The 13,768-nt window shown below is 42.8% G+C and overlaps 1 protein-coding gene across 3 annotated transcripts; it reads right to left on the bottom strand.

Moving 5' to 3' along the window:
* Positions 1-5,804: 5,804 nt before the first annotated feature.
* Positions 5,805-9,031, bottom strand: LOC306997154 (uncharacterized protein). 3 transcript variants are annotated; one of them, XM_079610282.1, is made up of 3 exons: positions 8,521-9,031; positions 6,884-6,927; positions 5,805-6,817 (listed from the first exon to the last, which is right to left on the bottom strand). In XM_079610282.1, the coding sequence occupies exons 1-3, from the start codon at positions 8,832-8,834 to the stop codon at positions 6,588-6,590; spliced, it is 588 nt and encodes a 195-aa protein (XP_079466408.1). In that variant the 5' UTR covers positions 8,835-9,031; the 3' UTR covers positions 5,805-6,587. The 3 variants fall into 3 exon arrangements, 2 of the variants coding, with proteins under 2 accessions (XP_079466408.1, XP_079466407.1); XR_013797281.1 differs by lacking the exon at positions 8,521-9,031 and adding an exon at positions 7,968-8,050 and having other exon boundaries at positions 5,805-6,927; XM_079610281.1 differs by having other exon boundaries at positions 5,805-6,927.
* Positions 9,032-13,768: the final 4,737 nt, after the last annotated feature.

Genomic DNA, 13,768 nt, shown 5'->3' with positions numbered 1-13,768 from the left:
CAACATAAACATCTGTATCCTCATTTATACCAGCTGGCACTGACATTTTTATGTTCCCCCGCATCCTCTGTTCCATGCGAAAGGATCTTTTCCAAGGCTGGAGAGGTTCTGTCCAAGAAGAGGAAAGCCCCAACAAACTTGAAAAAATTATGTTCCTCAATAAAAATAATGTGTGATCCTTCCTTCACCCACCACAAACTGCAGTGTTGCAGTTTGTTCCTCTAATTCCATAGTCCCATAAGTACAACACTACACTAAAACTAGTAACAGTTCAATGCACAAAACACACCAGAAACAATTCTTAACCTTTCCCACCCCACACTTTTCTGTTGCAATTTGCGTTATTACACTCCCTCCACCATAAGCACTGCACTCAACACAGTCTCACTTTTGTTGTTCCTACTGTCACTATCCAAACAATTAATGAATAATTAATGAACTGTGTGTGACAGTTGTCTCTGCACAAGTAAATTAAGACAGAAAGAGAAACATATTTTATTTGACCCAGGCAATGGACAAATGTCTGCTCAGGTCATTGATTCAGTATTAATTTATTGGTCTGCTATTTCTTTGCACAGTAGCTAGGTGTCACTAGTGAGCAATAATGAATGAAGCTTCGAGTAATTAACCTTTTGGTGAAGCAATGGGCAGAAAGGTCTCAGTGCTTCAGGAAGCCTAATTTTGCCATTACTAGGGTCAAGCACAGGAAGACAGCGGCAAGAACCTGAAAATGCTCAGAGAAGCAGAGAGTAACACTAGACAAGACTTCACAAGTAATGACTGAGATACAGGCTTATATAGTGTGAGGTAATGAGCTAATGAGAGACAGCTGTTAACAATCATGGTTGATTAGTCCGGGTAGTGGGTTATGGGTAATGTAGTCTGAGATGGTGTGGCAATAGTCCGGGGTGGAGTGCCCTCTGGTGGCTATCAAGGGCACTCCAGCTGATGATCGTGACACTGCTGTTCAAATCTTCGCATTAATGACATTAATCAGTGTACTCAATACCATACAAGTAGAAGAAGGAGATGATCTTGATGCAATGTGACAAAATAAATTAGATTTGAAAACTAGGGACCAACATACCTTGAGATCCTTGAGAAACATTGTGCTTATATATATATATTTTAAAGTATTGTCACTCGCTGAGTTGAAATTATGGAAGTTAAACAAAGGATCGTGGTCAGGGGCCAAACAAAGTTGCAAAGAATCAACCCATCTGGCACTGGCCTGCATCTACGAATGACTTACCTTGTAGTAAATCCACGCTGGTGGTCTACTTTTGACTGTGCCTTGCTGACATGATTTGTAGTGACTTCCTTTCCTTCTTTAGCCACTTCTGTGAGGGAAAGTATATTTGATGCTACGCCTGTTTAACAAGACTGGAACTTCATTGTAACAAAAAAGGTGAAAACTTAAAGACAAAACTCTCCTTCCAAAACAAGCAGTGTAGTGTAATGTTGGTAAAAAAAAAACTGTCTCTCTTCCCCCGTGCCCCTTGCCACATCACTTCCTGTTTAAGATGGCTACCTTCAGGAAATCCCCAAAAGGGGTGCAATTATTTCCCTTTACCACAGTGGGAGTACAGAAAAATAGTTACATACAGCCATGACATTGAGTAACATTATTAATAGCCTTATGGCTCCTACATGCATGATGCCGACAAGACACGGTTCCTAAATTCCCCTGTCTGCCAGGCCGGCCTCTTCAGCGATGCGGTTGAGAGCTGCACCCAGCAGTTTTCGGCCGCCCAGAAGCAGATTGAGGCCATAAAATATGTGTTGCACCCCCGCTTCCACACAGCAGCAGCAGCCTCCACCTAAGCTGCGTTGTGCCCAGCCCATCCAGGCGCCTGCTAAGCCAAGCGGAAAACGTAAGGCAAAGCGGCCCTGAGACAGGCAACCTGTAGTTGGAGGAAGTTGCCATTCGGAAGATGAAGAGACAAGCTTCTCTCCCTCCCCTGGAGGAGGGCTGGGTGGTAAATTTGTGGTTTTGATTTCTTTCTGTTCCGCCGCTGGCCTCAAAACCAGCGGTACCCAATTTCCTCTATGTCTGGGTCCCAAGAGGGCACAAAGAGCAGTGGCTCACGTAAAACCACACCACTCTCATCCTCCTCTGTCTCTAGACTTTCTCACACACCCTCTTCCTAATGGTGGAACCAGGTAAGTGTCGTGCCACGCACTCAGACCTCGTTACCTGTGTTCCACCTCGCTGTCCTGCTGCGGGTATGCCTGTGGTTCCAGCCCTTGCTGGAAGCCTGGTTAGCTCTTCCCAGCCCCTCTCGCTGGCTCATTAGGACTATCAGGCTCGGCTATGCGATTCAGTTTGACGTCCCCCCAATTTCAGCGGCATCCATTTCATGTCTGTGAAAATGGCCGATACCTATTTCTTGCGGACGGAGATCGCAGTCCTACTGGTGAAGGACGCGATAGAGCCAGTCCCTATATGAGGTCGGGGTTTTACAGTTTCTGCGCTCTGAGTTTGAGGGTCGAGCATATCAGTACCAGGTCCTGCCCTTTCGGCCTGTCCCTGTCTCCCCGCGTCTTTACGAAAGTCGTGGAGGCGCCCCTTGTTCCCCTTGTTCCCCTGAGAGAACACGGCGTTCACATTCTCAACTATCTCGACGACTGGCTTATTCCAGCACAGACTCAAGATAAGGTGTGCGAACATAGGGACATGGTGCTCAGTCTCCACAGGGAAAAGATCAAACTCGCCCCCGTGCAGAGGATCTCTTTTCTCAGTATGGAGTTGGACTCACAGTCTCACAGTCGGCACACCTCACAGAGGAGTGTGTCCAGTCAGTGTTGAACTGCTTGAATTTGTTCGCCTCTCCAGAAACGTCCCACTGCCAGTTGTTTTACTCTCTGACCAAGGGACAGTCGGTTCAGATGCACTGGGTCACAGCTGGCCCCAGGCCCTACGCAAGTATGTGTTTCCCCCAGTGAGCCTACTAGCAAAGACATTGTGCAAAGTCAGGGAGGACGCGGAACAGGTCCTCTTGGTAGCCCCATAATGGCCCACCTGGAACTGGTTTCCAGAACTAATGCTCCTCGCGACAGCCCCTCCCTGGCGCATTCCTCTGAGGAAATAACTACTTTCTAGGCCAAAGGAAAAGTAAACAGTATATGAAAAAGTATTAGAGTTTGCCATGTGGTTGATGCACAATGTTGCTTGTTGAGCAGAAATAATCATTCAGCTGGACCAGAAACCATGTATGAGTTGCCAATAAGGGACCACATGGTCCTACAACTCTTGCACAGAATAGTAGGCTGTGACTTCCAAGACAACACAGATGATGGCGAAAGATTAGTCACGGGAGTATCCTCAATTGCTGGAATCTCTGAGAACTCCCCCTCCGCCATCTTAGAAATGGTGGTGAAGTCAGAAACAGATGGATAGGTAATTTGGCCAGCCAGAAAGCACTTATTCAACTTGGACTTTGACTGTAGTTGAGCTTGTACCTCCCAGTGCAGCTTCGACTTGTCAACAGCACATGAAATCACATCAAACAACTCTGTATAAGCCAGAGATGGATGCGCTTCCTGCCCACTCGGGGGAGGCATGTCAGTTGGACCGCCTGCAAGCTCCTCAGAAGTTGAGGACAAAACATCATCCTCATCCAAGCTAACCGAAATCTCAATGCGAGTCTCCGGACTTGGATATAAATCCTTGGGGGTTAGCTGATCTCCCTTCCTTCTTTCCTTCCTCAAAAAGAAGGAGAAATGAGACCAAAACACTTTCACCCTGAAGTTTTTTCAGTGTGGATAATTAGATGAGTCGATAAGCATTCAGTGAGCATGCTGAAAGCTCAAGAACTTAATGGACTTAAGTGTGTGAGGGCAGTATATGTCCTCGCTCGTAATGAAGCAGGTACACAGAGCTACACCCTTCTGAAATGGTATTATGCTCACCCTGAGAAAATGAGAATAATCCATTCAATGAACACAACAAATTCTAATATATAAACCAACTACCATGGGCAGATAAATCTTCTTCTTGAAGAGTATTGATGAGAGTATTGATGACGTGGGTGGTTGCTTATGAGGCACAAGTGATGCAATGCTTCAGTGAGTCTTCAACCAATTGCCGTACATATTTTTACTGACAAGTTCTTCAAGGAACCAAAAAGGGTCTTCATAAGAAATCAATGTAAAAAACCCTATTTTGGTTTTACCAGGAACTTTTATTTTTCATGATCAGATCAATGATCAGTTAATAATAATTTCAAATTGAGTATGTGCAACCAAACCACAAAATTCAGGTGCATTGCAACAAGAGTTTCACCATAGATATCTCTGTAAAGGGAAGGGATTAATTATCTTTATTTTTCCATGTCCTGCCTCGCTGTAGATTGTCTATCAACGCCTTACAGACTATGGGCCCTATTTTAACGATCTGAAACGCAAGTGTCAAAGTGCAAAGCGCAAGTAACTTTGTGGGCGGATCCCAGCGCTGTTGCTATTTTCCCAGAGGGATAAACGACTCTTGCGCCCGACGCAAATCTAAAAGGGGTTGGTCTGAAGTAGCTTCATTATTCATAGGTGTGGTTTGGGCGTAACGTGAAATAAACCAATCAGAGCGTCCTCTCACATTCCCTTTAAGAGCATGCGCGCTTGTTCCGTGGCGGATTGCTATTATAACGGCGGATTTGCCAGCGCACGCCAGGAGCGGTTCACAGCCGAGGAAACCGACGTTCTCGTCAGGGCTGTAAAACACAGAGAAGTGACATTGGGGATGATGGGAGAAACCCACCCAAATTAGCTTCGGTTAAACAGGCGTATATTTTGGGTAGTAAATGTGTAGCCTAATCTAGATTTTTTTATTTTTTTTATCTAGATAGATATTTTTCACATCTTCATGGACACAACAATGATTTCCCTCGTGTGTTAATATTTTTCCTTGTAATAATGTATGATTTGCAAAAATGAAAACTGCTGCATCTGTTTATATTAGAGAATCAAAGTGGATGCGCGTTAACATTATGGCCAAGCACGCGCCCTTAAAATACCATATCACTAACGCACAACGCGCCACTGTCTTTAGACTGTTTTTTTCCTAGTCAATGGCGCAATTGCTTTCTAAAACTGGAAAATAGAGCCCTGGAAGTTTTGCGCCGGAACACGCCTTCTCTTTGCGCTGAACCGCCCCCGCGAGCGCAAGTTCATTTCCTAATTTACCGACGTGCGTCTGTGGAGGGAAAAGTCCGCTGTGCGCGGGTGCAAAATAGGAATGATACATGCGTCGGTGTTCAAAGTCAATTGCGCTGGGTGCAAGATAGGGCCCTATGTGCCCATGCTGATAATTCTCTTCATGCTGAAGGATGCTGCTAAGACATTGCGGCATCAGATGCTAGAATTGAGGAACGGGGCAGATGTGGTCCAACTGCTGAATGAAGACTCAGAGCGAGGACGCGGGAGAGCTGATCTAAAGAAGCGACTGGAACGCCTCACACAAGCTCAAGAACTGATAAACAACAGACTCTCAAATCTCGAGTTTCACAGTTTTTTTTAAACACCCGCTTCAGATTCAAAGGAGCTTCACAATCGGCTAGAATCCGATGAACACAATGTATTGAGGAGAACCTGTCGCTGCCGCGTCGCTGTGGATAGGCCTACTGTACTGTCATCAGCAATCTCAGAGTATACTTTTTGTCAGAGAGAGACCAATGTGTCGTATTAATATTTAATATTTTCTTGACAGAACCATATCAGAGATTTTGATTTTGAACCATATCTCCTTCTCCTGTCTCCCCAGCCCCTTTTTATTCCTGTCTCTAAAATTTTTTTCTGTTCTTACTATTTCTTTTACAATTTTCCTTTATAAATCATTTTACAATCTGTTTAAATGCCTGGTGTGGTTCTATGCACAACAAAGCTAATATTTTATCACATAACTTGTTTTTTTAATATACGAGACGTATTCATTTTGTATTTAATGCTATTTATTCCATATCTAAATATAGATTATATGAAACATCATTGTAATGTGTGATGGCAATTTTATGATATTCATTTCTCTTTAGTAAAATATAGATGATTCAAAGAATGTCACATGTGTGTCTCTCACTTGTAGTGAGAGAAGATTCTGTTTATGAAATGAATGTATGTTTATACACCTGAAGTGAAGGAGTGAGACACTGAGAACGGCTGGGCAGAGGTCAGAGGTCATCTAGTTTGGGTGGGGGCTTAAGGGTCAACTAGTGATAAATTGAAGCTATCAGTAATGAGTCCTTGGTCTGTGGAAAACTACTAGGAAGAGCAACTGAAGACCTTGAAATGGGTATAAAATGTGCGCAGCCCTCCACTTCTGGGTCTCACTCACTTCACAGTGTAACTTCTGTGTGGTGACGGCTGACGGGGAACTTCTTGCAAGAATAAATCATTTTATAAAATCTAATTTGATTCAGAGTGTCTCTTACGCAGTGATGATGTTTAAAAAGACATTTTTGCCACAACAAATGTAGACAACCAACAACAACAAAAAAAGGTTAATTACTTTTGGAGGCTGGCTCCATTTATTTATAAAAAAAAAAAAAAAAACTTGTATACAAACATGGAAAACCTGTAATTTTGCAAAGGTTAGTGACTCAGAGTTTAAACTTAATACATGTGCATGTTGTGTAAACTGCAAGTAGAACGGTGGAGAACGTTCCCTTGTAGTTGTGGAACTGGGATCCTGAGTTGGGGGGTGCCTTTATCACCACATGCTTCCCATCCACCGCTCCAACGCACAGAGGGAAGTTCCACCGCTCCTGAAACCCCTCTGCGATGGACCTCCAGTCATCGGTGGTGGGCACAGCCATGTAGCCCTCCACAAGGCAGTCCCAGATGGCAGTCACTACCTGGGCAACGATCTGGCACACTGTGGAGACACCAACCCTGTAGCTGGACGCTATCGTCCTGAATGAGTCCCCAGTGGCAAGAAACCTAGAAAACATTGTTATAAATATTATTACAAGTACACTTGTAGTTTCATATTCAACAAGTATACTATTAAATGCTTTATGGTATATTAAAATGCCAATAATCAAGCACTATTGCTTACAGATAGAGATATTTAATTTCTAGGTTATAGCAGTTAACTCAGTCAGTATCACTAGAAAGATCACTGTGTTTATACAGAAGAACATGATGTTGCAGGCCCCGTGCAGAAAACCTTGTTTACAGATTAGAAAGTCCTGTGAAAACAGGGAAAATTGAAGAGACCGAAGCAAACGTGTGTGCGTCGCACATAATCTCCAGCAACTGTCTATTTAATTGGGTTTTTTTCCACATTGTTTTCAAATAAAGTATTTTTTTTCTAATTAGTGCATAAGTGTCATTCTTTCATTTTCTCTATTATCACAACAATGCACATTTCACATTTACATTTTCCTTTTTTTTCTCCACACAAAATTATACATTATAGCTTTTCACATGGCTCCTTTAAATCTACTCAGAATGAGCCAAAGGGTATTTTATATAAAATCAACACATGACTAAACATGTAAGGCCTAGAAACTCGAGAAATATATGTAACCCATACGTAAACATTATAGTTACTGATTTTAAAATCAGCACTGCCATCATGTTACATTAGCATTAGTTTGTTACCTCTGAATTGCCAGGAAATAGAACAGTATTAACTTACAGTTTGCACTGAAATGGCTGTTTGAAACATTTGGCTGGAGAAATACATGGATATTTATACACATGAACTCTAATCAACCAATACACAAATTTAATACAAGTTAACTAATAAATGAACGCTATACCTGGTAACTGGAGCCTGTATGAATTGAATATAATGCATTACACGAGTTAGGCCTACATAAATATCACAGCGTCCACAAAATGGCGGACAATCTACACACATTCACTATTTTCACCAACCAGAACATTTATGCACAAAATATTTACACCATGAACATACACAAAGATCTCACATAACTCATATGCATATTGTTTAGTTGTTGCGAAAGGCATACCTGTGAAAACAGGAAAATTTTAAGAGACAGAAGCAAACGCGTAGCCTATGCGTCGCACATAATCTCCAGCAGCTGTGTGTGAGGGCGCCGGCGCAATGACGTTACAGCTCCTCCGTCACAGTCCTCAGTTCACTTTTTAAAATAAAAGTCCCGATCTCTCAGACCCAAATAATGCTCTATTAAAATGAGCAAATAAAATAAAAGAAATTTCACCCAGAACCACAAATTGACATATTTTAGGATGTCACAATGACAGTATCACGTCTGCCAAGAGAATATTTTAATGTCTAGGTTATAACGTTAGCAGTTAACTCAGTATCACTAGAAAGATCACTGTGTTTACAGAAAAACATGACAGTATTAACGTTACGTCTGCCAAGATAATATTTTAATTTCTAGGTTATGTCTTAGGTTATAGTTAACTGAGTATCACTAGAGCACCAACAGTGGTATCCGTAGCCTAACGTTACCACAGTTTTTAAAGAACATTGATACCATAGCATATGTTAGCATATTGAATATACTGTATTTAAAGTATCATACATTTACTAACCGAAGACAGATGGACAGGCGCTCCGCAGCTGGGATAGATCGCCTGTAGTTGGTGTCCTGGAGGGTGATCCTCGCTCCGATGCGGGACAGCAGGTCATCAAACTGTGTGCGAGACAGGCGGAAGTACCGCTGAAAGCGGCCGTCATCCAGGCGCAGCTCCTGGAGCAAATGGTGAAACTCGCCAAACTGGGTCCGCCTCCGAAGGGTCTGGTGGACCCAAATACGGCGACAATGACCCCTACGCCGCTGTTCTGCTCTCCAGAGCAAATACAGAGCGGTGACTCTCTCGATAAATGATCTATCAAGATCACACATCTTGTAAAAAGATGGCAGTCAATGGGTTTCGAAACTTTTGAAACTTTCGCCTCTGACGCGCGTAAATTTCGCCTCAAATTTGTTTTTACGCGCGTTCATTTCGCTCTTGACGCGCGAATGGACACAAAGTGATCAAGCGTCAAACTAGACGCGGCAGGCGCGAATTTGACGCGCTATTCGCGTCCGGTGTGAACGCACAGTTAGAATTTTCATCGAAAAATGTCATCTGAACAAGTAAGTAACATTCACGTTTGTTCTGACCAAATTCGTGCTGCTGAATATAGCATGCTGATTAAATCTAACAATTGCTTATATCACGTCAAAACATGAAAAATATATATTTTCTGAAGTCCGAAGTCTTTGGGTTTTACAACTGGTGAATCTCCAGTTGTCACTGGTGATTGTCGCTTTAAACTTTCGGGATCCGCCATACCAAGTGCTAAGCTAAATCTCCACCATCATCCACACACGCTATAATAGCCAAGACTCCTTCTCTATGTGTACAGAAGTGACGTAATGACGCAAAGACATGCTCGAAATTCCCGCGGAAATCCACCAGTACCACTGGAATTAAATTTATTATTACAAGCTTACCGTTTTGAATCGAGGTAAGGCAAGCAGATCGTTTTGAACACTGTCTGGTTACGTTTTTTTTCAAAAATGTATTTTTTGATATTTTTAAACCCAAAAAAGTGCCGGACTGCAGCTTTAACTATTAGAATATACAATTATTAGGGCCCAAGCCTTGAAAAGGCGAAGGCCCTATTGTTTTTCTTCGGATTATTAGGGCCCAAGCCTTGAAAAGGCGAAGGCCCTATTGTTTTCCAAAGGATTATTCTTCTTAACTATTATTATTATTATTAGGGCCCAAGCCTTGAAAAGGCGAAGGCCCTATTGTTTTTCTTCGGATTATTAGGGCCCAAGCCTTGAAAAGGCGAAGGCCCTATTGTTTTTCTTAGGATTATTATTTATTATTATTATTATTATTATTCTTTATTATTATTATTTTACTACCTTTTGGGCACTTTTGGGGGCCTTAACGTGCTCAAAAACTCTTGAAACTTTGCACAAATGTCAGAACCTGCGGCCATTAGGGCCGCGCTGAAGCTGGGACCCGGGCGTGGCAGGGGGGCTCGGCAGCGTCCCCTGGAATGGGATTCAAAAACATGTCCATATATCAAACACGCTTGCATGTAATAATATGAAACTCGGTACACATATAGATCTCATCGGGCCGAACAACTTTCGTGCTCTAAGTTTTACGCCAGTCCAACAGGAAGTCGGCTATTATGGGCTGTATGGAAACGCATGTTCTGGCATTTGAAACACTTCTCCCAGAGAATTCATCCGATGACCACGAAACTCGGTGTGCATGAAGTCAAGACATGGAGGATGCTAAATTGCGGACGGATTTTTGATATCTCGAACGGTTTGGCCGTGGCGAGGAAACGAATTTATGATTAAAAAAGGATGCATAAAGTGTTATAACTTAGTTATAGTTTTACCTACAGTTACAAAACTCAGCGTGTGTTTTGATCTTATCAAGCCGAACAACTTTCTAATTTACAGTCATTAGCTCCGACCAACAGAAAGTCAGATATTGTGGTTTGAATGTGGATTGTGTCTCTCTCTGTCTCTCTGCCTTTCTCTGTGTGTTTGTCTGTCTGTGTGGGGTGGGGAGGGGAGGGGGGGATCTGTGTATGTGTGTGTGTGTGTGTGTGTGTGTGTGTGTGTGTGTGTGTGAGGAGGGGGGCTAGTTTAGTTTAACCCTTTCTCTGCTGTGTGCAAAATCTCGGGCACTTTTGGGGCCCTTAACGTGCTCGAAAACTCTTGAAATTTTGCACACAGGTCAGAACCATCAGGGCCGGGCTGAAGCTGGTACCCGGGCGTGGCAGGGGGGCTCGGCAGCGCCCCCTGGAATGGGATTCAAACACTTGTCCGTATATCAAACACGCTTGCATGTAATAATATGAAACTCGGTACACATTTAGATCTCATCGGGCCGAACAACTTTCGTGCTCTAAGTTTTACGCCAGCCCAACAGGAAGTCGGCTATTGTGATTGGTATGAAAACGCATGACCCTGGAATTTGAAACACTCTTTCTAGAAAATTCATCCAATCGCAACCAAACTCGGTCAGCATGAAGTAAAGACATTGAGGATACTAAATTGCTGACGGATTTTTGATATCTCGAACAGTTTGGCCGTGGCGAGGAAACGAAATTATGGCGAGAAAAGGGAAACACGATGTGTTATAACGTCTTCATACATTAATTGATCTTGATGAAACTTCAGTAGCGTGTTTGTTGTAAGAGGCCGATCACATGGATGTAACTAATGTGAGTCAAAGTTATAGCGCCACCAACTGGCAGCAGGAAGTGTGTTACTTTTGACAAAAGTGGGGGGGTTAGTTTTACCTACAGTCACAAAACTTGGCATGTATATTGTGCACATCGAGCCGGACAACTTTCTGATTTACAGTCATTAGCTCCGACCAACAGGAAGTCAGATATTTTGGTTTGAATGTGGTTTTGTCTCTCTCTGCCTCTCTCTGACAGAGTTCCCCCAGCCATTATGTGTGTGTGTGTGTGTGTGTGTGTGTGTGTGTGTGTGTGTGTGTGTGTGTGTGTGTCTGTGTGTGTGTGTGTGTGTGTCTGTGTGTGTCTGTGTCTGTGTGGGGAGGGGAGGGAGGGCACACACACACACACATAGACAGCCCCCCCTGTGTGTGTCTGTGTGGGGAGGGAGGGCACACACACAGACAGCCCCCCTGTCTGTGTGTGTGGGGAGGGGAGCAGAAAGACTATGAACAATTGTGCCATCTAGTGTTTTATACTATGTATAAATGTGTTTTTTTATTTTAAACAAGTGTTTTAAAGTACACTAATTTCAATTAATGATATGCTGCATTTTTATGTATATTTAAACATTATCAAAGTTAGGATGTCATTTTTTTAGTTTCAAAAGTTATCTGTCTCTGTCTCCCTTTGGCTGTCATTACCCTCCCCTCACTCCCACAGTCTCACTTATTTCTTTCTGTATCAAATAATATTATCATAAACAAAAAGTTTGAGTTTCTTTTTCAATCAATGTATTATGTGTAACTTAAAAATAAGCAGATTAAACAGATATGTTTGAGGGCAAGACATGAAAACGATGAAATATGATATAGTATTAGTAAAAGAGTGCAGTATAGGGTTGGATGAATCAGATAAATAACATATTTTGTTAAAAAAACATTTGGTTAAATAAAATCGAGTGATACATAGGGCTATATTGCCCTCTCGACAGTCAAAGCGGGTTACGTTATTGCCCGTCGTGCACAGGAACCCGAAAGGCAACGGGGTGGCGGCTTATATATATATATATATATATATATATATATATATATAAATATAGCTGCAAGCAGCGATGGAGGGCCCAAGCCGGGGGCACCGCCACCCCGGTGCCTTTAGTGTAACTAAAGGCACCAGGGTGGCGGTGCCACCGGCTTGGGCCCGTAATCGCTGCTTGCAGCTATATTTATATATATATATATATATATATATATATATATTTATTTATTATTATTATTATTATTGTACTACCTTTTGGGCACTTTTGGGGGCCTTAACGTGCTCAAAAACTCTTGAAACTTTGCACAAATGTCAGAACCTGCGGCCATCAGGGCCGGACTGAAGCTGGTACCCGGGCGTGGCAGGGGGGCTCGCCAGCGCCCCCTGGAATGGGATTCAAAAACATGTCCATACATCAAACACGCTTGCATGTAATAATATGAAACTCGGTACACGTATAGATCTCATCGGGCCGAACAACTATCGTGCTCTAAGTTTTACGCCAGTCCAACAGGAAGTCGGTTATTATGGGCTGTATGGAAACGCATGTTCTGGCATTTGAAACACTTGTCCTAGAGAATTCATCGGATGACCACGAAACTCGGTGTGCATGAAGTCAAGACATGGAGGATGATAAATTGCGAGGGGATTTTTGATATCTCGAACGGTTTGGCCGTGGCGAGGAAACAAATTTATGGCGAATATTGGAAACAGGAAGTGTGTTATAACATCCTCATACATTAACTGATCTTGATGAAACTTCAGCAGTGTGTTCGCTGTAAGAGGCCGATCACATGGATGTGACTATTGTGAGTCAAAGTTATAGCGCCACCAACTGGCAGCAGGAAGTGTGTCACTTTCAAAATGCTTTGAAATCACCCTCTTATTTTTACCGATTTGCTTCAAACTTCATCTGTATAATGTAAACACACGACAGATGTAGACCTGTGAAAGGATTATTGATATCTTAAATACTGTTGCCATGGCAACGCATCAAACTTTAATATTCTTTTTTAAAGTTTTTGAGACTCTTAGCATACTTGAAATTGCATGAAACTCGACAGACACTTTACATTTATGGCCTAGTACACTTGTGCAAAGTTTCAGAAACGGGCGTGGTAAGGGGCTCAGTAGCGCCACCTTTAGTCAAAAATGGGGTATTAGTTTTACCTACAGTAACAAAAATCGGTATCTATATTTATCTCCCCGAGCCGGACAACTTTCTAATTGACAGTCATTAGCTCCGACCAACAGGAAGTCAGATATTTTGGTTTGAATGTGATTTGATGGGAATTTTGCCAGTCTCTCTCAGTGTCTGTGTGTGTGAGAGAGGAGGGGGGCTTTATTTTAACCCTTTCTCTGCTGTGTGGGACTTCTCGGGCACTTTTGGGGCCCTTAACGTGCTCAAAAACTCTTGAAACTTTGCACACAGGTCAGAACCTGCGGCCATCAGGGCCGGCCTGAAGCTGGTACCCGGGCGTGGCAGGGGAGCTCAACAGCGCCCCCTTGAACGTGGTCCGAAAACTTGGTCCATATATCAAACACGTTTGCATGTAATAATATGAAACTCGGTACACATATAGATTTAATTGGGCCGAA

Source organism: Phoxinus phoxinus (assembly GCF_949152265.1).
Source record: "Phoxinus phoxinus genome assembly, chromosome: 4".
In the NCBI taxonomy this organism is placed as follows: Eukaryota; Metazoa; Chordata; class Actinopteri; order Cypriniformes; family Leuciscidae; genus Phoxinus; species Phoxinus phoxinus.
This window is presented reverse-complemented; position numbering and strand designations above follow the sequence as displayed.